Source organism: Globicephala melas, chromosome 3, assembly GCF_963455315.2.
Source record: "Globicephala melas chromosome 3, mGloMel1.2, whole genome shotgun sequence".
Lineage (NCBI taxonomy): Eukaryota > Metazoa > Chordata > Mammalia > Artiodactyla > Delphinidae > Globicephala > Globicephala melas.
In genome coordinates, this window is record NC_083316.1 from 94,647,398 (window position 1) to 94,668,878 (window position 21,481).

Below are 21,481 nucleotides of genomic sequence, written 5' to 3' on the forward strand. Positions count from 1 at the left end.
AAAAAAAAAATTCTGTCCCTACTTCCTTCTCCAGCCACTGCCTCATTTCTTTCCCTCTCTTTATAGCAAAACACTTTCTGTATGCAATGTCTCAAATTTTTCTTCTCCCATTCTTTCCTGAACACATTCTAATCAGGTTTTTCAGCTTTACTGTTGCTGAATCCAAAGGTTCTCATCAGTCCTCCTTTATTTGATTAAGATTGTTTATTACTCTCTTCTTCATGAAATATCTTCACTTGGCTTCTAGGATACCTGGTTTGCATCCTACTATTTTAGTTGCTTCATTTTAGTTTCTTGATCTCCCTTATGTCTTCTTCTTTGGCAAATCCTGTTGATTATGCAGAATCCACTTACTGCTCTCTGCACTGCCTCCACATGGGTCCATGCCACCATCAGCTCTTGCCTGGACTATGTCAGTAGTTTTCTGACTGGTCTTCCTGCTTCCACTGTCCTTTCCTTTTTGTCTTTTCTCAGTAAAACAGCCGGAGTGATACTATTCAAATATGTTACATTTTATACTTTTCCATTTTGAGTTCTTCAATGGTTTCCCGTCTCACTAAGAGTAAAAGCCAAATTCCTTATAAATGACCCATGAGGCCTCACATGATCTGACTCCCCTTGCCGAACCCTACTACTTATCTTACTTCATTTTCTACTCTTTTCCCCTGTGCTCCATCGACACTGGCCTCCTTGTTCCTCAGATATACCAGCATGCTTTTACCTCAGAGCCTTTGTACTTGCTGATCTTTCTACCTAGATTGTTCTCCCCTCATCGATTATTATTTTGATGCTGTTGCTGGTCTTAATGGTTATGATAGCACGGTTGTTATATCTTAGAAGGGAATTATATGGGGAGTTGTCGAAAAACAAATATCCTACATCATATCTGAAGTAAATTCTATCATGTATTTGTGGAAAATGGAAACTATGTCTTGTGTTTTGCAAAAGTTTTTAGCCATTATTATTTGAAATGTTGGTAATTTGTCTTGATATTAAATAAGATACAGAAAAAAGAATTTCAGGAGGATTTTCTTATTGTCCCGTTTCTAACGTAGGCTTGAACAGTTTTTATAAGAAGATCCCATTGAGTTACTACATGTTGATCTATCATGTCACAAAAAAAGAAACTTTCTGTAATTTACCTTACAAGGATGAATTCTGTCACTACCTTGAACATGTTGGAAGTTCTATAGTTGCTGTCTTTCCCTGGTGGTTATTACAGATCATTAAATACTTAAGAGGGAGTGCTGAGCATGCATAAGTCAGGCACTTTAAAAACATTGGTTGAGTGAACAAAGATGGAAGGGAGTAGCTTATTGTTTCTGCTTCTGTTTCATGAAACAGCTATTCAGAGTTTACTTAGAACTGGTTTTCTTGCTTTGTCCATCCTCTAGTTTTGAGAAATATAATAAAAGTGGAAAATTATAAATCAAGAGAGTTTAGACCAAAGCCTCTTGGTTTTGTATTTTCTTTAGGGAATGGGTCAAGAAAACTTAGTAAACATCAACATGTGATAACTAAACACAGTTTCATTTTTTTTTTTTGAATGTTTGTATTTTACTTTTATTTACATTTCTAGAACTGTTTAAAATACAGAAAAACACAAAGGATAAAACAATAAATACCTATATTCGTATCATCCAGAATTAAAACTTTTTAAAAACTTTTTTTGAATTTTTTTTATTTTTGAATTTTATCATTTTTGTTTTTTGAACAATAAAAATGATATAATTCAAATGATCATTAGAAGCTTATATTTTTATGCAAAGATTTTGTGTTTCTAAGGTATGTATGTATTATCCCAGATTTGACTTTTTACCTTATATAAAATCTGAGAGAAGGAATTCTTAGTAAATTCCATGTGGGAATTATACTAGTATGTCACCAGGTTGAATAATCAGCTTCTGTTTTGTTTTCTTTTAATTCTTTGTTAGTTGGGAAAAAAAAGGTGATCTTTTTTTGTTTCTGGTGTGTACTATTTTAATGTGATATTGATTACAATATAAGCTAGTTTCAGAGTTGATAGCTAGCCTTTTTTGAAGTCCTTTCTGTTATAGCATGTTGTCATTGGAAGTGTTAAAATATTTACAGAGTGAGAATAGAAGTTAATTAAATATTAATGTTGGTTGTTTGAGTTATTTATAAGCAGTCATATTGCCCTCAATTAAGTTAGTTGCCACGCTGATATGGAGGCATAAAAGTTCACTAGATAATTCCAAATTTTGTAGCAGTTTTCTGTATCACATGTAGCAATTATATCAGCATCAGCCTTGTTCAGTTATAGTTAGGAAAAAATTGAGGACTAACAACTAAACTTATCTTTAGGTTTAGAAAGATATGTTTTGACCATGGTGTTAGAATATGTATATAAATTAGAACTGTTATGTATATAGCATTTGTCAGTACTACAGTACTGAGCGTTAGACTGAGTTTTGTGAAGTTATTTCACTTATTGCTATTAGTGTTAATTTAGTATGATACTGAGCAAGTCATTTAATGTTAATAGACCTTGCATTTTTCACCTGTAAAGTATGCCTGTTTCAGTATGCTGCCTATAGACCTCATGAGTTGTTAGAAATATCAGTGAATTAAAGCAAAGTAGTAGTGGTTAAAACCATTCAGGCCCTTCTCTGTACTGGCTATATAACTTTGGGCAAGTTATTTAACCTCTTTGACCCTGATTTTGTTCATCTGCAAAGTGGAGGTAATAATAACAATACCAACTTATAGAACATGTGAAAGCATTAAAAAAAGATGGTGTATGTGAAGCCTGTCGCTAAATGACTGACCTGAAGTAGTCAGTGGTTTTTAGCTAACATTATCATTAAAGCATGTATTTTATAAGGAAGGCGTATAATTTCATTAGTACACAAACTGAATTGGGTAAAGAAGTCCTTTTATTTTTCTTTTTCATTTTTACAAGAATTTGTGAATCTATTTATCCTATATGTTCTTTGATGGCTTTGAAGGAATTCTGCATTGTGATAGAATTATGTGATAAGAATAGGCTTAATTGAGGAAACTTGTAAGCCGAGAATACTTAAGAAAGATCCCCTGATCTTCCCACTATCTCATAGGAAGCTGCGCTGATTTAGATACTACTAAACATAGAATAATTTGCCAATAGAGGCCTCACCCCTCCCACTCCACATCATTGTTTTCTTTTATTACAAGAGTAGGCTCATTGAAAGCATACTTGTCAGTGGGGTGGCATATACATTACTTAAGCTTTGAGCTATACACGTTTAGGTGCCACGTGTCTTTAAGAGTTGCCTGGGAAAACTCCCTGACCAGCTCTTGAGAACTGTGGGAAGTTGCAGCTCACCTATTGGAGGATTGAGTGGGATAAACCCCTGGTCCCATGGAGAGATGAGTTCTGGTGCAGTTCCTCCTGCTGGAGAAAGAGAGAGCCCTGGCTCAATTTGTTTATTTTCCAGGCAATCCAGAGTGAATGCCCAGGATCATTTTAGGAAAATTCTATGGTGTTTACTACACCATACTGTGTTACCAGAGTATTAAAAACTTCTGTTTTTAATAATATTTGTTTCTTACATATGTAAGAAACCAAAAAATAGTTCTATAAACAACATGAATTGGACACTGTTAGAGTGATTCAGCATTCTTTTTTTTTAATTAATTTATTTTATTTATTTATTTTTGGTTGTATTGGGTCTTCATTGCTGCGTGTGGGCTTTCTCTAGTTGCGGCTAGCAGGGGCTACTCTTCGTTGCGGTGCATGGTCTTCTCATTGCTGTGGCTTCTCTTGTTGCAGAGCACGAGCTCTAGGCACGCAGGCTTCAGTAGTTGTGGCACACGGGCTCAGTAGTTGTGGCTCGCTGGCTCTAGAGCGCAGGCTCAGTAGTTGTGGCGCACGGGCTTAGTTGCTCTGCAGCATGTGGGATCTTCCTGGACCAGGGCTCGAACCCATGTCCCCTGCATTGGCAGGTGGCTTCTTAACCACGGCGCCACCAGGGAAGCCTGATTCAGCATTCTTAAAATCCTTTTCCTATCTTATTTTCATTGTTGAAAAGTCTGATTTACAGTCATTGGAAATGTAATAATTCACTTTTCAGTTATTTACATTGCTGCTTCTTAATGATAAACCCAGGTAACAATTTGATGATACTTACCATTCTAATTTACATGTTCTTTTGACCTCTCAGCAGTCCTCTTGGGAGGCATTATTGTGTTTGAAGTTAGGTGGTATGGGTTTAAATATTGGCTATGTCATCTAACAGTTCTATATCTTTGAGCAAATTACTTAGTCTTATTCATCCTCAATTTTCTTGTCTGTAAATGTTGATATTCATACCTACCTTGCCAGCATTGTTATAAGAATTGGAGCTAATGTATATAAAGCAGTCAGCACAGGGCCTAGAAGATAGCAGACACATTGTTATTACTTACTTTATAGTGGTGAAGAAAGTATTTTTGAACTCAAGTACTTAAAGTCAGAATTTTGGAGCTAGAAGTAACTTAAAATTTATTTTTTTCCCCTTCAAAGTAGGTTTGAGAGAGTGAAAAACTCAGGTTATGTTGGTATTTTTCTTTGGTTTACAGTGAATTCCTTATTTCTCAGTGTAGAATAGTAGGTTTCAGGGAGCAATTGGATATAGAGGAGAAGAGTTCCTTTTGAGCTTGGTTTTTCAAAAATTTTTTTCTTTAAAAATTAAAAAAAAACTTTTCACATTGAAATTATTTCAGACTTAGAAAAGTGGCAAATATAATGCAAAGAATTTTTGCATACTGTATATTCATCCAGATTCCTCAAATTTAACGTCTTCCATAACCTCAAGTAGGTAATTAAAATCAGAAAATTTACATTGATAGAATACTATTATCTAATCTGTAGATCTTATTTAAAATTTGCCAGTTGTCCCATTAATGTAATTTTTCTTGTTTAGAGTTCAATTCAGGTTACATAGAGTGTTAGTTTTCTTATCTCCTAAGTTTCCTTTACTCGGTTATAGTTCTTCATCTGTCTTCCATTCATGTCTTTCTTACCTTGATCCTTTGAAGAGTATTAGACAATTATTATTATTATTATTTTTTTGCGGTACGCGGGCCTCTCACTGCTGCGGCCTCTCCCGTTGTGGAGCACAGGCTCCGGACGTGCAGGCTCAGCGGCCATGGCTCACGGGCCCAGCCGCTCCGCGGCATGTGGGATCCTCCCGGACCGGGGCACGAACCCGTGTCCCTTGCATTGGCAGGCGGACTCTCAACCACTGCGCCACCAGGGAAGCCCGTAGCCAGCTATTTTGTAGAGTATTCCTCAGTTTGGATTTGATGTTTCTTAGTGATTAAATTTGGATTATGTATTTTCGAATATCACAAGTGATGTTATGTCCTTCTCAGTGCATCATATTCAGGAGATACATGATATCATTTTACCCTATTACTTGTGGTATTTATTCTGATTCCTTGGTTAATGAGGTGCCTGCCAGGTTTACCTACTTAAACTTCCATTTTCCCTTTGTGCTTAGAAGTATCTTATGGGGAATAATTTTGAGTATATAAATATCCTTTTTCTAATCATAATTTGGTCATTACTTTTAGCATCTGTTGATGATTCCTGCCTGAAAGAATTATTGTGGTGTTTGCCAAATAGTGATTTTCCCATCATGATTTCTATACTTATTAGTTGCTATTCTGTAAGGAAAAGCTAAGATTTTTATTCATTTTATTTTGTTTTAAGTCTGTTCAAGATACCAATTGTACCGTATTCAATTATACACAAGAGAATATCTTTCAAGGCCAAATACCATTAAAAAAATCAACTTTTGCTTGGAAGTTTAAATGGAGTTCTAACAATTGATGTCAATATGAGTTTTTTAAATGTTCTTGGAGTAGCTTCTGTGCACCAAAAGAAATAATGCAGAGGCTACTTTCATTTTCTAAATTAATATTTGATATATTAGCCTTATAAATTCAAAACCCTACTTCTTCCTTAGATGTCTAAATCCAACATACAAATCATATTAAGTCACTTTAATGGAGAGACTACAATGTAATTAAATTTCCTATAGTACAAGAAGTCTTTGCACAATACTGTTGTTAATTTGGGTGATAAAAGTATGGACAGTTAAAATTTTTGCTTTACACTTTTATGTATTTTCTAAATTTTCTGAATAATCACCTCTTACTACATTAAAAATAAAAGATGATTTTTGTTGTTGTTGGAGGGAGTATCTCTAGTGAATAAGAGTGTGGGTTCTGCCATGAGACTTTCTGGATTTTAGTGAGGACTCTCCTACCTAACTGCTAGTAGTTAGTTAACTTTGTACTTTAACTTACTCTTCTGCAGATGGTTGATAAAAAGTACCTGCCTTATGGGATTACTGTGAAGGATTAAACAAAATAATCTATTTAAAGCACTTGGAACAATAACAGTGCCATAATAGTGTATACTCAATAAGTGCTATTATCATTGTTAGCTTTTAAATTTTTAAAAAAATAGAAAGAAATAAATCACACAATATGAATCATTGAGTTCTTTAAGAACTCTTAAAGAATCATTATGACATCAATATAGAAGACAGATAGTCCTTTCATCAACTCTTAATTTTTTCATATTGAAGTCAAGAGTTTAATGTTTAAATTAACTGGTACATAATAAATGCACAATAAATGTCTCTATTTTTACTGTTAGAAAAATATCCGTCCTCATTGGCATATTAGTGTCTAGGTCAGGTTTAGTGGAAATCCAGTTCAGAATCCAGTCATAGGCTAGCCCGAGTGCTACTTACACATTAAAGATTCTGAATATTATATGCAACAGTGCTGTATTCATAGTTGTTCTTCAAAGCTAATTAATCTGATTTTAAGTTCAGTCTGTGTTCCCTAGCTTTCTTGGTACATTTTTAGTCGTATTTTTTGATTCCTTACTTAAGCTAAGCCAGTATCTCTCTAGAACATCTTGCTGCTGACTGAAAAACAATTTTTTTAGATCTCTTGGCATATTCCTAAATTTATGCCTTCTATTCTTGGGCTTAAGACTTTTCCTGTCTTATAACATGTCAGTTTAACATTTATGTATTTTATTTAATATTATAGATGAGAAACAGTAAGAGCAATTCCTCCTGAAATTTAACAGAATTCCCCAAACCCAGAAAAAAATATATTTTTTTCCCCTAGAAACTCTAAAGGAGAGTCTGCCAAATAAGTGATATTGCTTAAGGATATTTTTGTGGCATTTATTTTATCTAGTGCACATTTTTATTTTTGCATCTGTGTATAGTATCATAATACTAGCTAAAATATATTGAGTACTTTTTTTGGTGAGATACTACTGTTCTAAGCCATTTATATTTATTATTTAATCACTAAAACAACTCTATGGCATAGGCACTATTATTATACCCAAATGAGGCTTAGAATTAAATAACTTGCCCTAGATTTCATAGTCAGAGGCGAAGCTGGAATTTTAGTAGAGTACTAAGTACTCTTAAGTACTAAGCTGCTTTGGAATAGATTCCTGTTACCCTTTGTGATCCAGGCATATAAATTTGTAATTAAAGATAAAGGAAACACAAGGAAGTTTTGTTGATAGAAGGGCACAGGGAAGGGAGACTCTGTTTATATGTGGATATGGCATTTTTCTGAATATCTCTATCTTTTATATTTACTTTTGGAAAACTATGTAATTATTAAAATGAAGGAAAACTTAAAATATTATTTTTAATAAATTGAAAGTAATTTTTCTTCCACCAGCCTTTGAATTCCCAAGGCCAGAGATTAATGAGTAGCTACTTAGTAGATAACAGTTATATTGAAATTGACTTTAAACTTTTATCATTTAAAAATAAAACACAAGAGGGTGCCATGTACCATGTTACTTCTAGTTTTTTAGTCTTTTTATCTTTCTCTGTGTGAAATATAATGCAACAGCAGTTTTATTATTTTTTGGTTGTCCTGGCTAGAACCCCCAAGGCCCATTAATTTGTTTTTCTTAATTTCTTAACTTCAGTTTGTAGATTATTAGTTTTGTATTGACCTTGTCCATGTAACGAATCAGCAGTGTATATCTACCTTGGGGCTCTAGATTCTAATTACGTTAAGTAATTCTTGCTAACTCAAAAGAAAATTAATGGAGAGTTTTTTGAAGTGGGTTTTTAAGTTTTCATCCAAACTTAGCATTTGAATGCCTTAAATCTTAAGAATTCTTTCCCTAAGTTAAGAACATATAGTTGTAATGATATTTTGCTGCAGGGCACTTTTTTTTTTTTAAAGTATTTACATTTTTCATACTTGGTATTGTTCTGTTTTAAATATTGACAACCTTTTTTCTTTCTAAGTTAGTAAGCAAATCCCAAAAACTTGGACACCACAGTATGTAGTTACCTTGCTTTTATATCAGTGTTTATTAGTAGAATTAGAATTTTCTCTTTCTGTTTTAATTTTGTAATCATATGTTTTGAACAGCCAGGTAAATAGTACTGGCTTTTGTTTAGTTGATGTGTTTTGGGCAGTGTTCAGCACTTTATCTAAATTATTTAACTAAATCTTTAAGATAATCCAGAAAGGTAGATAGTTGTATAACTATTTTATAGTTCTGATATTTGGAGGAGTTAAGTGACGGTTAGGCTCACATAGCTAGGTAGTAGCTAAGGAGGAATTTGAAGTCAGGTCTTTGTGGTTTCCTCACTGCTTTGCTATACTGCCTCTATAGACAGCTCATATTTTTTGCACACTATAGTTCACCAGTGGCACATTCAATGCTACCAAGAAATTTTTTTCTCTCTTTGTCAGATATAGTCTATGTTCAGTGGGTTCCACTGATCCTTCATAAGTAATACATAAGTGAAGGGAAACTATTCAGACAGCATTTTCACCAAGATAGTCATCTTCTGATGGTTAAGAAAGAATGGCTACAGAATATGGGTAATCAAACCAGTGGATCTGGAAAAAGTAAACATGAAAAAATAAAGCCATACCGGAAACTTTATTCTGAATAGTAAGTTTAGTAATAATTTTAAATTAAGAAAGACCACCTCGCACCACATACGAAAATTAATTCCAGATAGATTTGGTCCAAACATGAAAAATGAAACCATGAAGCTTTTGTTTTCTTCTGGGAGAATATCTTCCTGACCTTGCTATAGGCAAAAATTTCTTAAATTAGACCAAAAAAAAGATTAACCATAAAGGAAAAAAGCTGATAAGTTGGACTATATTGAAATTTAAAGCTTCTGTTCTTCTGAGAACATTATTAGGAGAATGAAAAGGCAAGTCAGAGTAGGAAAAGACATCTGTAATATGTGTGTATGACAGGACTGTATCTAGCTATGTAAAGAATTTCTATACATCAATAAGAAAAAGACAGGTAATGAGCAGAAGTCTTGAACAGAAAAATGAGCAGAAGTCTTGAATAGACATCATGAAAAAGGATATCAAAATGGTAAATATGAAATGGTGGTCCATCTCTTTAGGCTTCAGGGAAATACAAATGAATATCACAATGACAGACCACCACACACCCATAAGAATAACTAAAATTAAAAGATTGACAACATACAGGGCTGACAAGGATGTGGCACTATGGGAACTCCCATATACTATGATTTGGATTGTAAATTTTTTTTTTTTTTTAATGGCTGTGCCACACGGCTTGCAGGATCTTAGTTCCCTGAGAGGGATCAAACCCGCACCCCCTGCATTGGAAGCGTGGAGTCTTAACCGCTGGACTGCCAAGGAAGTCCCTGGATTGTAAAGTTTTATAATTGCTTTGAAAATCTATTGAAAATCACTTTGAAAACCTATCTGCTCCATGGCCCAGTGATTCTACTCTAGGTATACATTCAGTAGATATGTGTATGTATGTTCACTAAAAGACTTATATAAGAATAAGTATCAGTACTAATTGTAATGGCCCCATGCCGGACCCGAATTTCTGTCAACCGGGGAATAGATAAATACATTGTGGTATATTTCTGCAATAGCACACTGTATAACAACAAGAATGAATGAACTGTTATACTAATATTATGTAACAAAATAAATAAATCTCACAAACAAATCAATGAATAGAAGAAGCCACTCATATGGTTCCATACTGTATGATTCCATTTAAATACATGGTTGTCCCTTGGTATGGTAGTTGGTATCTGCTGGGAATTGGTTACAGGACCTGCTATGACCAGAATCCGTGGATGCTTAAGTCCCTTACAGCTGGCCTTCTGTATCTGTGGGTTCCGCATCTCTGGATTCAGCCAACCATGGGTAGTATAGTACTATATTTATTGAAAAAAACTTGTTTCTAAGCATGTGCGCAGCATTGGACCCACACAGCTCAAGCCCAGATTGTTCAAGGGTCAATAGTAGTTCAGAAATAGACAAAATATATCTTTAATGTTAGAAAGCAGGGTAGTTACCCTTGATGTTGATAGTTGCCTAATGGAGTATGAGCGGGCTTCTAGAGTGCTGGTAATAGTCTAACACCTGAATATTAAGTGCTGGTTACACAGGTATACTTACTTTGTGAAAATTCATCAGGTTGTACATTGTTATGATTTGTGTACTTTTTTTTATTATTGAGGTACACTTGGCTTACAATATTACATTGGTTTCAGGTGTACAACATAGTGATTCACAATTTTTATAGACTATACTCCATTTAAAGTTATTATAAAATATTGGCTATTATAAAATATTGGCTATATTCCCCGTGCTGTATAATATATCCTTGTAGCTTATTAATTTTATACATAGTTGTTTGTACCTCTTAATCCCCTACTCCTATCTTTCCCCTCCCCCTCCCCTCTTCCCACTGGTAACCACTAGTTTATCTATATCTGTGAGTCTGTTTCTGTTTTGTTATAGTCATTCGTTTATTTTATTTTTTAGATTCCACATGAAGGTGACAACAGACAGTATTTGTCTTTCTCTCTGACTTATTTCTCTATGCATAATACCCTCCATGTTGTTGGAACTGGCAAAATTTCATTCTTTTTCATGGTTGAGTAGTATTCCTCTGTGTGTGTGTGTGTACCACGCCTTTATCCATTCATCTGTTGATGGACACTGAGGTTGCTTCCATATCTTGGCAGCTGTAAATAATGCTGCTATGAAAATTGGGGTACATGCATCTTTTCAAGTTAGTGTTTTTTTTTTTTCTTCAGCTGTATACCCAGGAGTGGAATTGCTGGATGATATGGTAGTTCTGTTTTTAGTTTTTTGAGAAACCTCCATACTGTTTTACACAGTGGCTGCGCCAATTTACATTCCTACGAACAGTGTTGTGTACTTTTCTGTACATATGTTATACTTCAGTAAAAATTTACTGAAGGACAGAACTTAAATGGTTTTGTTTCCTGTAACTTATTTAACTATGAGTTTATAAATGTATTCAGACCACTTCCATGTTAGAGATACTGTGTCAAAAATAAATTCATCTTTCTCAATGGGAAAATTTTCTCTTTTGGACTCCTCAAGAAGTCAGTATGTGTTAAATGCTTATTCTTTGTTCAAGCAGCATTATCCCATTCTGTCCTCATAAAAAGAATGTGTTATAAGAAGAAGAAAAGTGAGTCAGAATTAGAAATAGAATGAATAAAGTCATTTCACGGACCATGTCACCAAGACCTTGAGGAGAAATAGATGAAGTTGGGAGTTTGGATAGGTACTCAACAATATATATTTTCTACTTACCACATAATTGAAACAAACTAGGCACTCACTTGAGGATGACCTTTGTATGCCCCACACTTGGTCATCTTAATAACTTGCCTTGTCATAAATGAAACTATGTATAAAACTGTATATTCTTGGTTACTACTGATCTTTTATTTCTCCTAGTCTAAGTCAAGGATCAACAAATTACATCCTGCAGGTCAAATTCAGCCTGCTACCTATTTTTGTAAATAAAGTTTTATTGGAATAGAGCCATGCTCATTTGTTTATGTATTGTCTGTGACTGCTTTTGTGCTATACTGTATGACCCACAAAGCCCAAAATTAAAATCTTTACTCTCCAGCCCTTTGCAGAGAAAGTTTGCCAACCCTTGGTCTAAGACGATGTTGATCATGGTCATATAGTTAAATACATTGTTTCACCTGTCTTATTCATGTACATTGATGCCAGGAAGGAGCCTTGGATTGTGGATCTGTGTAAATTGGCCTCAGATTGGAGTAGTTATAGCAAGAAGCCTGTTGTTTAGATTTTACTCTGTCCGGTAGGATCACCTATGAATACAGTGACCATACATTTCAGTTTGCTTGGAACAGTCCTGGTTTACATCTGTTGTTCCAGGTTATTATTATAGTACAATAACATTGCATACTGTTATTATAATATAATAATTAATAGATGCTCTCTTTTACTCTTAATATCCCCCAGTTCGAATGATAAACTTATGGTCATTCTATCTGTGAAAATTCACTGAGAAGGGTAGTGGATACAGAAATAGTGATAGAATAGTGACAACTATGCAAAGTGGAACTTAAGAGATTAATTTTATTTATTTATTTTATTTTATTTTTTTGTGCTACGCGGGCCTCTCACTGTTGTGGCCTCTCCCGTTGTGGAGCACAGGCTCCGGACGCGCAGGCTCAGTGGCCATGGTTCACGGGCCCAGCCGCTCCGCGGCATGTGGGATCTTCCCGGACCGGGGCACGAACCTGTGTCCCCTGCATCGGCAGGCGGACTCTCAACCACTGCGCCACCAGGGAAGCCCTAAGAGATTAATTTTTGAAAGTTTGTATCAGAGGTCCCCAAGAACCATCTCAGTGATTTGCTAGGAATCACAGGACTCAGAAGTTGCTATGTTTATGGTTAGGGTTTATTACAGTGAAAGTATACAGAGTAAAACCATCAAAGGCACATGAAGGGAAGTATGGAGGAAACCAGGTGCAAGCTTCCAGGTGTTGTCCCTTTCTACTGGAGTCACACAAGATGTGCTTAATTCCCCCAGAAGTGATATGTGATGACATGTGCAAAGTGTTCCAAACTAGGCAACTCACCCTAGCCTGGTTTCCAGGATTTTTATTGGGGGTCAGTCACATAGGCCTGTGACACCTCCATGACTGACCTTGGTTACTTAAGCTCCAGAACCTCAGAGAAAAAATACGTTCATTGAAAATCACAGTTAGCATAAACTGTCTGCTCACACTGGTACAGTGTGGCCCAGGGCCTCAAGCATGCAGAAATACTCTTATCAGACAGAACTTTCCAAGGGCTCAGAGCTCAGTTCCCAGGAACTAGCCAAAGGCTCGTCTGAAAACAGGCCATTTTGGGGAACGTATAGGGGTTGAACAACCCAGGCTTACTGAGTTAACCCTTTCCCACACAAGGTCGTACAAGGTATTTGAACCAGAGTTTGAGTCCAGGTAAGTCAGATTCCAGAGTCTGTGCTCTTTCCATAAGTTTAATTTTTAGTGATCTTTTATACTGATTTGCTAATTAAAAATTATTGGCTATATTAGATGTAGTTGAGACTTGGACTGTGCCCATCTAGCTTGATAGATACTTATGACAAGCTTTCTTTTTTCCTCATATGAAGATAGGGAGCCTGATTTGAGTATTTTCCAGTATTTTTGTAAGTAATGGTGCTAACAATTTTTAGGTCTTAGTAATTTTCAGTGAAGTTTATTTTGTTTATTGTATTTCATTTATTAATGTATTGAAAAATAGTTTAGATGTACAGGCTATAATTATTCCTTTTGCACTTAATACAGTTTTTAATTTAAAAAAGAGAAATGTGATAATAGAGTTAGAAGTTTTACTTCACAATTAAGAATTGTCTGCCTTATAGGTAATAGATTTGAATGAACTTATTCAGTTCTCAAAAGCTTTTAACCTTTTTTTTCTTTTCTTTAGGTATTTGTGGAAACATTAGACAAGTGTTTTGAAAACGTCTGTGAACTGGATTTAATTTTCCATGTAGACAAGGTACAGTTTCTACATTATCAAATTTTCTGAGTTTTTTATCTTAGAAAAAAATGTTAATTTGTCAAAGTAAAAATAGATTTAGTGAATAATACTGTTTTTATTCCTTTATTCAATTCATACGTATATTTACTGTGAGCCAGGCACTGTGCTTAGTGAAGAAGGTTCAGACCATGGCCTTAGAGGAATTCACATCTAGAGGAGGACAGTGGGAATGGAGGAAATTATATTTAAACTGGATTTTTTTAGGGATTAGTAGATATTTCACAGACAGAAAAGGAGAGGATGACTCTACAGACAGAGATATAAAATACATGCTTTTTGTGAGGGGAGGATTTTATATTGATCATGAGGCCTTAAAGTACCTTTAGTGACATGGATTTTGGGCTTCGTTCTGAAGCAATTTAGTTTTTTAAAACAAGTTTCTATTAACATTATCGTTGCTTTGTTTGTTCATTTTTTGCGGGGGCAAGATAATTGTTTTTTTCTGTGTTAAGGATGTTGGATTGGTAGGTGGGAGATTAAAGTCAAGGAAATCAATTAGAAGTCTATTGCAGTAGTCCAGAAAGAAATGAACTAAGGCAGTAGAGTAGGGATGAAAGAAAGTATATAATTGATAGGACTTGATGGCTTATTGAAAGGAGGTGAGAGAAAGGAAGAATGACTGAAATTCTCTAGCCAGTATTACTGGGTATTGGGGATAGGAAATTTACGAGGAAGAGATTCCACTTTTAGTATATATAGATTTTTTTTTTCTCTATAAGTTCATATAATGTAACAGACTGTTTTGAATGGTTAAGCCATTGAATTAAATTGTCTGGAAATAATCTGAAAATTTTGGCAAAAAATTGTGATTTTTAAAAATCAGCTTTATTGAAGTGTAATTTACACACATGAAAATTCAGTGGCTTTAAGCATACATTTGCCTAAGTTTTGGCACGTGCATTTAGTTATGTAACCAGTACCACAATCAAGATACAGCACAAGGAATGCATTATATTATTTGTGAACATCAAAAGAATACATTTACTATTAGCTCGTCCTTTAGATCATATTTCTCATTTACTAAATGATTTAATTTCATATATTGACTCATTTTGGATATAGAACTTAAACTTGATATTTTTAAGAGAATTATTTTAGTTTTCTACTGCTTTTCTCTATTATCTGTCTTATGCTATTTGCACTTACAAAGACTCCTGTTATTTTTAGGCATTAAGGTTCACAATATTCTAAAATATGTTTTGATACATGGTTAAAATGTTTAAAATTCTATTTTTAAAATGACTGCTCAAAGATCACTAGCTTACATGTTGCATCTAGCAATTTTTTGAGAAAATTGAAGATTCTATTGTAAAATATTGTAGCAAGAGTAAAGTTGTCACATTTGTAGCAGAGAATAAAAGTTTTCCTTAATAGGAAAATTAAGCTCTACATATATACAACTTCCATACATGATACACAGTGTTTTTAAAACTTCTATTTTATGTAAATATATGTTCATTTTAGAAAAATCAGAAAATATAAATAAGAGGAGAATAAATAGCCGCTATCTCAATTTCAGAGATTGCCTAGTATTAAAAGATAAACTGAGGCACACTAAAAATTTTAAGAGTTTATTTGAGTAAAAATTGATTCAAATTGGTCAGCACCAAACCGGAAGTGGTTAGGAATATTCCGCTGACAGGAGCTAGGGGAAAGACGTTTATAGAGAAGAGGCAGAAGCAAAGCAAGGGAATTATCTGATTGGCTATTGCTTAAGCACCTGTATTATTTGGGAAAGCCAAGGTGGCTGTTTGTGATTGGTTGCTCTTAGGTGTTGATTTCTTAACCTTGAGGCATTTTAGGCTGAGGTTGTGCTTTGCTTATGTATTAGAGCCGCCTCAGTCTAATTGCCTCCTTTTTTTTTTTTTTTTTTTTTGCAGTATGTGGGCCTCTCACTGCTGTGGCCTCTCCTGTTGCGGAGCACAGGCTCCGGACATGCAGGCTCAACGGCCATGGCTCACGGGCCTAGCCGCTCCGCAGCATGTGGGATCTTCCCGGACCGGGGCACGAACCCGTGTCCCCTGCATCGGCAGGTGGACTCGCAACCACTGCGCCACCAGGGAAGCCCTCGCCTCCTTTTTTTAATTAACACTAGTGTTAACATTTTAGAGTATGTGTAGTTCTAGACTTTTTTTGTACAGATGAGTACTGAAACAAATACGTCTTTAAAAAAATCAAAAATAGGATCACATATGTAGTCTGTATAGCCTGTTCATTTCACACAACAGTGTATCACTGTTTTGAAACCTGCCAGAATTAGCTGGCCTAAACTCTTGTTTTAATTTTTTTTCAATGCAATGAGAAAAAAGCTTCAGTATAACAAGAGTTAGAGACCAGTAAAATAGACATTTACTGTCCCTGTACTCTCTGTCTAAAACAATGCTAGTCTTGTTTTCAGCCCTTCTATGAAAGTAGGCTTGTTTTCAACTTTCAAGCAGCCCTGGACCTTCCAACAGTCAGAGATCTCCTAAATAGCTCAACTCATTTCTTCCTAGGAGCAAATACAGAGTTTTGTACACAATCCTCTGTGTGCTGTTATACTACACTTGGATAGAGGGAAGGAGGAAGTTGTAAAGAATACCCCTTTTGTTATCAGTCAGGATGGGCTAGTTTATGCTGCAGTAACAATATCAGAGTATTTCTAATTTACACAGTATGTTTATCATGTCCCACATGCTGTCAGTCTGGAATCCATGGTGACAAAGCTGCCGGTATCTGGAAAATCATCAGTTTTTATGTCAGAGAGAAAAGAGTTTTCATGGGTAAATTTATCTGCTTTTCAAACTATCACACATGATAGTTTTGCCAAATGTTTGGCCACTACAAGCATGGATCACTAACTTTCTAGCCTCCGATATAATTTCCATGTGGCCTACTGCCCAACCCCTAAGTCAATGTCTTTTCCTTTATTGTGATTGTTATCAGTTTCTCATTACAAACCTTCAAGTACTAATTTGTGTATCAGTCACATAAGCTAATATTTGTAGTCACCCTGAAGTAGTGGAACAGCACCCCCTGCCCAAAATTGATTTGGATGTAGAGACTGAAGATACCACATGTACACCAAGAGGATCTGATCTGAAAAGGTTTATCGTTCACATAATAAGCTTTTGGGGGGAAAACAAGGAACAGCGACTATCTTGGGGTTTTATGTGGTTAGGGGGTAGGGCTGGGTTGAGGGTTTCCACATGCAGGCCAGGCAGGTCTTATGTAATTTAAACTTCCCGCCAGTGCAAAGGAAGGAGCACCTGGACTTTATCAATTTGCCCACATGTGGGCAGAAGAGGAAGGGAGAACAGTGGGATTTGAAAGCTGTCAGCAGGCAGGCATCAAAAATGGAGTCAGACTCTTTATTACAGCTAAGTTATGCTGTGGTAATAACACCTAAAATATGAGTAACTTGGTTTATTTCTTATACTGCATGGCCACTGTGGGTTTGCTGGGAAGGTCTGCTTATTTGCGCAACTGTGTTACCTGCCCATTTCCTGAACACTGTGGCTTTAATTGGGCAGCCCCAGGTTGTCACCACTACTGCAGCACAGCATCAAATCCCAGGGCAAAGATGAAAGAGCTAAAGATTTATAAAGAGCTTGGTTTGGAGCATGTATGACATGTATGGACAGCTATAAAAGTGCTCTGTCTACTCCTCCCTGCATTCCCCCCATCCCCCAGAAGATCAGGCTAAGGGAGATCTGATTGGAGGCCTCAGTGTCTTTCCTACCCTCCAGGCCAGGAGAATGAAGAATTAAGAGTGAGAGTGGAGAGGTTTCCTCTAGCCCAGTCCCTCTTAAGGAGTTTGATAGCCTATCCTTAAACCACAGGACACAGAGTGAGAATCTCCTTTTCCTTTCACCACCTGAAGAAATCTAACCATTAAGAGTATCTCAGCAACCACACCTAGGTACCAGTGAGCCGACAGAGAAAAAAGAATGCCATCTCAACAGAGAGATGAGGAACAGGCTGAACAATCAGAACATATGCTCCGTGAAAAAGAACTACCACAGGAGATCAGTGAACACTTGAAATTTTAAAATGGTAAAAAGTGCTTAAGGAGATGCAATTCGAAAAGGTCTTCCTGGGGCTTAAAAATGTGTTTTCAAACTATAGAGTTTAAAGAAGAGAATGGTCACAGTTGAGGCTTGAATTACAGATAGAAGATGCATGCAGGAAATAATCTCAAAGCATATAATTGAAAGATTAAGAGATAGAAAACATGAAGGAAAAGGTAAGAGAATATGAAATATTTAGCATGCATTATAAAAGTATTTTGAAGCTGTTATCCACCTGGGGGAAAGGAGAGTAGGGAATAACAGAGCATTTAGTAGGAAAACAAGGCATCTCAGTGGTAGAAAGACTTGATATTTTACAAATAAGAATAAAGTCATATTTGATTAAAAGAGCAAGGAAAGAGATAGTTTTCATTAATAAAAATTATAAACAGTAGAATCTCTGATTTAAAAGGGGGAAATAATATAAATAAAATCTGATCAAGACAACCAACTTTGGGGGAAAGGAAAATTATTTAAAATAAATGTATTATTCAGTATAGTAAGTGTGAATTGAATGAAACAATCCATTAAAAGTTAGAGATGATGCGTTTAAAAAGGTACAGCTTTGGGGCTTCCCTGGTGGCGCAGTGGTTGAGAGTCCACCTGCCAATGCAGGGGACATGGGTTCGTGCCCCGGTCTGGGAGGATCCTACATGCTGCAGAGTGGCTGGGCCCGTGAGCCATGGCCGCTGAGCCTGCGCGTCCGGAGCCTGTGCTCCGCAACGGGAGAGGCCACAACAGTGAGAGGCCTGCATACCGCAAAAAAAAAAAAAAAAAAGTACAGCTTATATAGGAAAGACAGGATAAATTCTAGAGTATTTCCCTTTATTAACCAGTTTCCATAACATTTGGTTCCCTAGCAGTCACCAGAAGTGATCATTGAATTTCTTTTTTAGTACCCTTGTGACATACGAATTTTAACATAATTGATGTTTTAATCCACTGTGGATATTATTCTTTTTGATGCTCAAATTGCCCTATCTTTGGCCAGTGGGGGAACCCCTTCACGTTGTCTTCTGGGTTCTTTTGACATGACCCCTCTCCCCCTCCATGGACTTTGATAGCTGCTTTGTGTTCTGGTACAACTAGATGTTCCAGATTCACTTTATTTATTTCTGGCTCTAGATATGTTATCAGTCATTCCTTCTAGGAGCCCTGATTTTTTTTTTTTTAAAGTGGGAAATGGTATGGAGAAGCCATAGTCTGGATGGAGGTGCTTGTAATTATGAGGTTGATCATTGTTTCTCCACCTTTTCTATGGGCAGAGCGTCTTATATATTTTTTGCCTTAGCCCTCATGTTAGTGTTCTCTCTGTAAGGTTCCTTTTAGTGGATGATGATGTATAGAAATGACAGTCCTAGCAACATGTATGCTAGTTGGTAGAGGTGTGATTATTACTTCTGGTTCTCAGAGAACCAAGCTAGGAAATAGATGTATGTACACACACACACACACACACCCCTGCCTATTTCTATATCTTTATATATATTAAAAATCATTGAGTTCTTCTTAATACCCCAGCGTCTAGTGCAACACTACAGAATTTATTCTAGCCTTCATCTTTTCCATATCTGCACTTTGCTTCTCTGACAGTGAGAGATTATTCTCATTCCTATTATTTGTATTATTGTTGATGCATTTACTTAATTTGCTTAATCCTTCCTTTCTATAACCCAGCTCCTGGCTGGGCCATTCAAAGCCAGACATGCCGGGCTTCACCCTCACCTGCCAGCACTAGTCAAATGCTTGGCACCCCTCTTCTACTGAGCAAGTTGTTAGAAAGTCAAACCTGATAAAAAAAATTGCAGTAAATAAAAGTACTTTTTAAAAACTTAGATGATTTGAAAAAGAAATTAATGAAATTTCTAGAAGAGAAAAATGTCAAAATTAAAATTTTCAGTGGATGGGTTTAAACATAAACATATCTGAGTAAATAGAAAGGTAGAATACATTGTCCATAATGCAGCATAAAAGGACAAGAAAGCCTGAAAATGTGAAATACAGTTTACAGGTCAGGGAAGATAGAGCAAGAAATATCTAATGAAAAAGAGAGAAAGAACGAGGTATATTCAATATCTGAGTATCTAATGGCTGAGAATTTTTCAGAATTAATGGAAGATGCCAATCCACAGATAAAAGAATCACAAGCAGAATAAATAAAAGGAAATCTACACATAGACTAATGATAGTAAAATTGAATAGCAGAGAGAGAGCTCTTAAAATCATCCAGAAATAAAAGACGTATTACTTTCACAAGAGCAGTGGTCAGGCTGGGAAGTGACTTCTCAACAGCAACCACAGAAGTTAGAAGATGTTGTGTTAAAAGAAAGTAACTGTCAACTGTAGTTCTAAAATTAGCAAAACCATCTTTCAAGATTATGGGTGAAATAAAAACATTATTTGAGAAATAATGAGGAAATTTGCAACCAGCAAGCCTTTGGACTAAATGAAATTCTAAAGAGGGCAATTTACACGGAAAGAAATCTGAAATATAAGGAGTGAGTTGAAGAGGGAAGAAGCAAAGAAAGAAGTAAATTTATGGGTATGGATAAAAGAACATTGACTCTTAAAGTACTTATGAGATTAAAATGAAAAAAAATTGTAGCATTAAAATATAAGTCAATAATAACACAGAAGCCAGGAGTATTCTAAGGTCTTTTTTTTTTTTTTTTTTTTTTTTGCGGTATGCAGGCCTCTCACTGTTGTGGCCTCTCCCGTTGCGGAGCACAGGCTCCGGACACACAGGCTCAGTGGCCATGGCTCACGGGCCCAACTGCTCTGCGGCATGTGGGATCTTCCCAGACCGGGGCACGAACCCGTGTCCCCTGCGTCGGCAGGCGGACTCTCAACCACTGCGCCACCAGGGAAGCCCCTAAGGTCTTTTAATGAGCATCCATGACCCTTATGATAAGCAGCCTTTAAAAAGGATTTCTGTATAATCAACCCAAAATATAGAATAGCAAGTAGAACAGCTTTCTAGTTTTTCAGACTTGAATATTTTGAATTTTCCAATTTGAAACATTCATATTCAGTGTGAGTATAAAATGCATTGTGCAACAAAATACAATTACTCTTACCTATTACTCTATTTATTTTTGTTTTCTGTTTGGCCACACAGCACGGCTTTTGGGATCTTAGTTCCCCAATCGGGGATTAAACCTGTGCCCCTGCAGTGGAAGCGCTGCATCCTAACCACTGGATCACCAGGGAATTCCTTTACCTGTTGCTTTAAATTACTATACCACTGTTGCTTTCCATTGGTCAGCAATTAACAAATGTCTCATTATTAGTAGTATATTATAGTATGTTAAAGTATGTTATATACTTAACCTTTCTATTTTGTCTTGAAAATTTTATCAAAATTTTGATGGCTAACAAAATATACTCTTAATTCCTTTCAAAATTACTTACAAAATTGTCATACTTTAGACTTCTCTTTCATGATATAATATTAAAGAAGAGAGAAGTTTGTGTGGGGATTATGCTCTTTAGCAGGAGAACCTGCT

At 35.9% G+C, this 21,481-nt stretch overlaps 1 protein-coding gene across 6 annotated transcripts in view; it reads left to right on the top strand.

The window, feature by feature from the left end:
• The window catches only part of AP3S1 (adaptor related protein complex 3 subunit sigma 1), a 70,062-nt gene that overhangs the window by 30,328 nt on the left and 18,253 nt on the right, over window positions 1-21,481 (top strand). For 5 of the 6 annotated variants that reach the window (XR_009563445.2, XM_060296137.2, XM_060296135.2 and 2 more), the window contains one exon: window positions 13,813-13,884. Coding sequence is in view for 5 of the 6 variants with exons in the window: in XM_060296137.2 (XP_060152120.1) it covers window positions 13,813-13,884 (72 nt within the window). In the remaining variant the exon portion in view is untranslated. Of the gene's footprint in view, window positions 1-13,812; window positions 13,885-15,806; window positions 16,062-21,481 lie in introns of those variants that run through there. The other variant, XM_060296134.2, reaches the window with a different exon arrangement.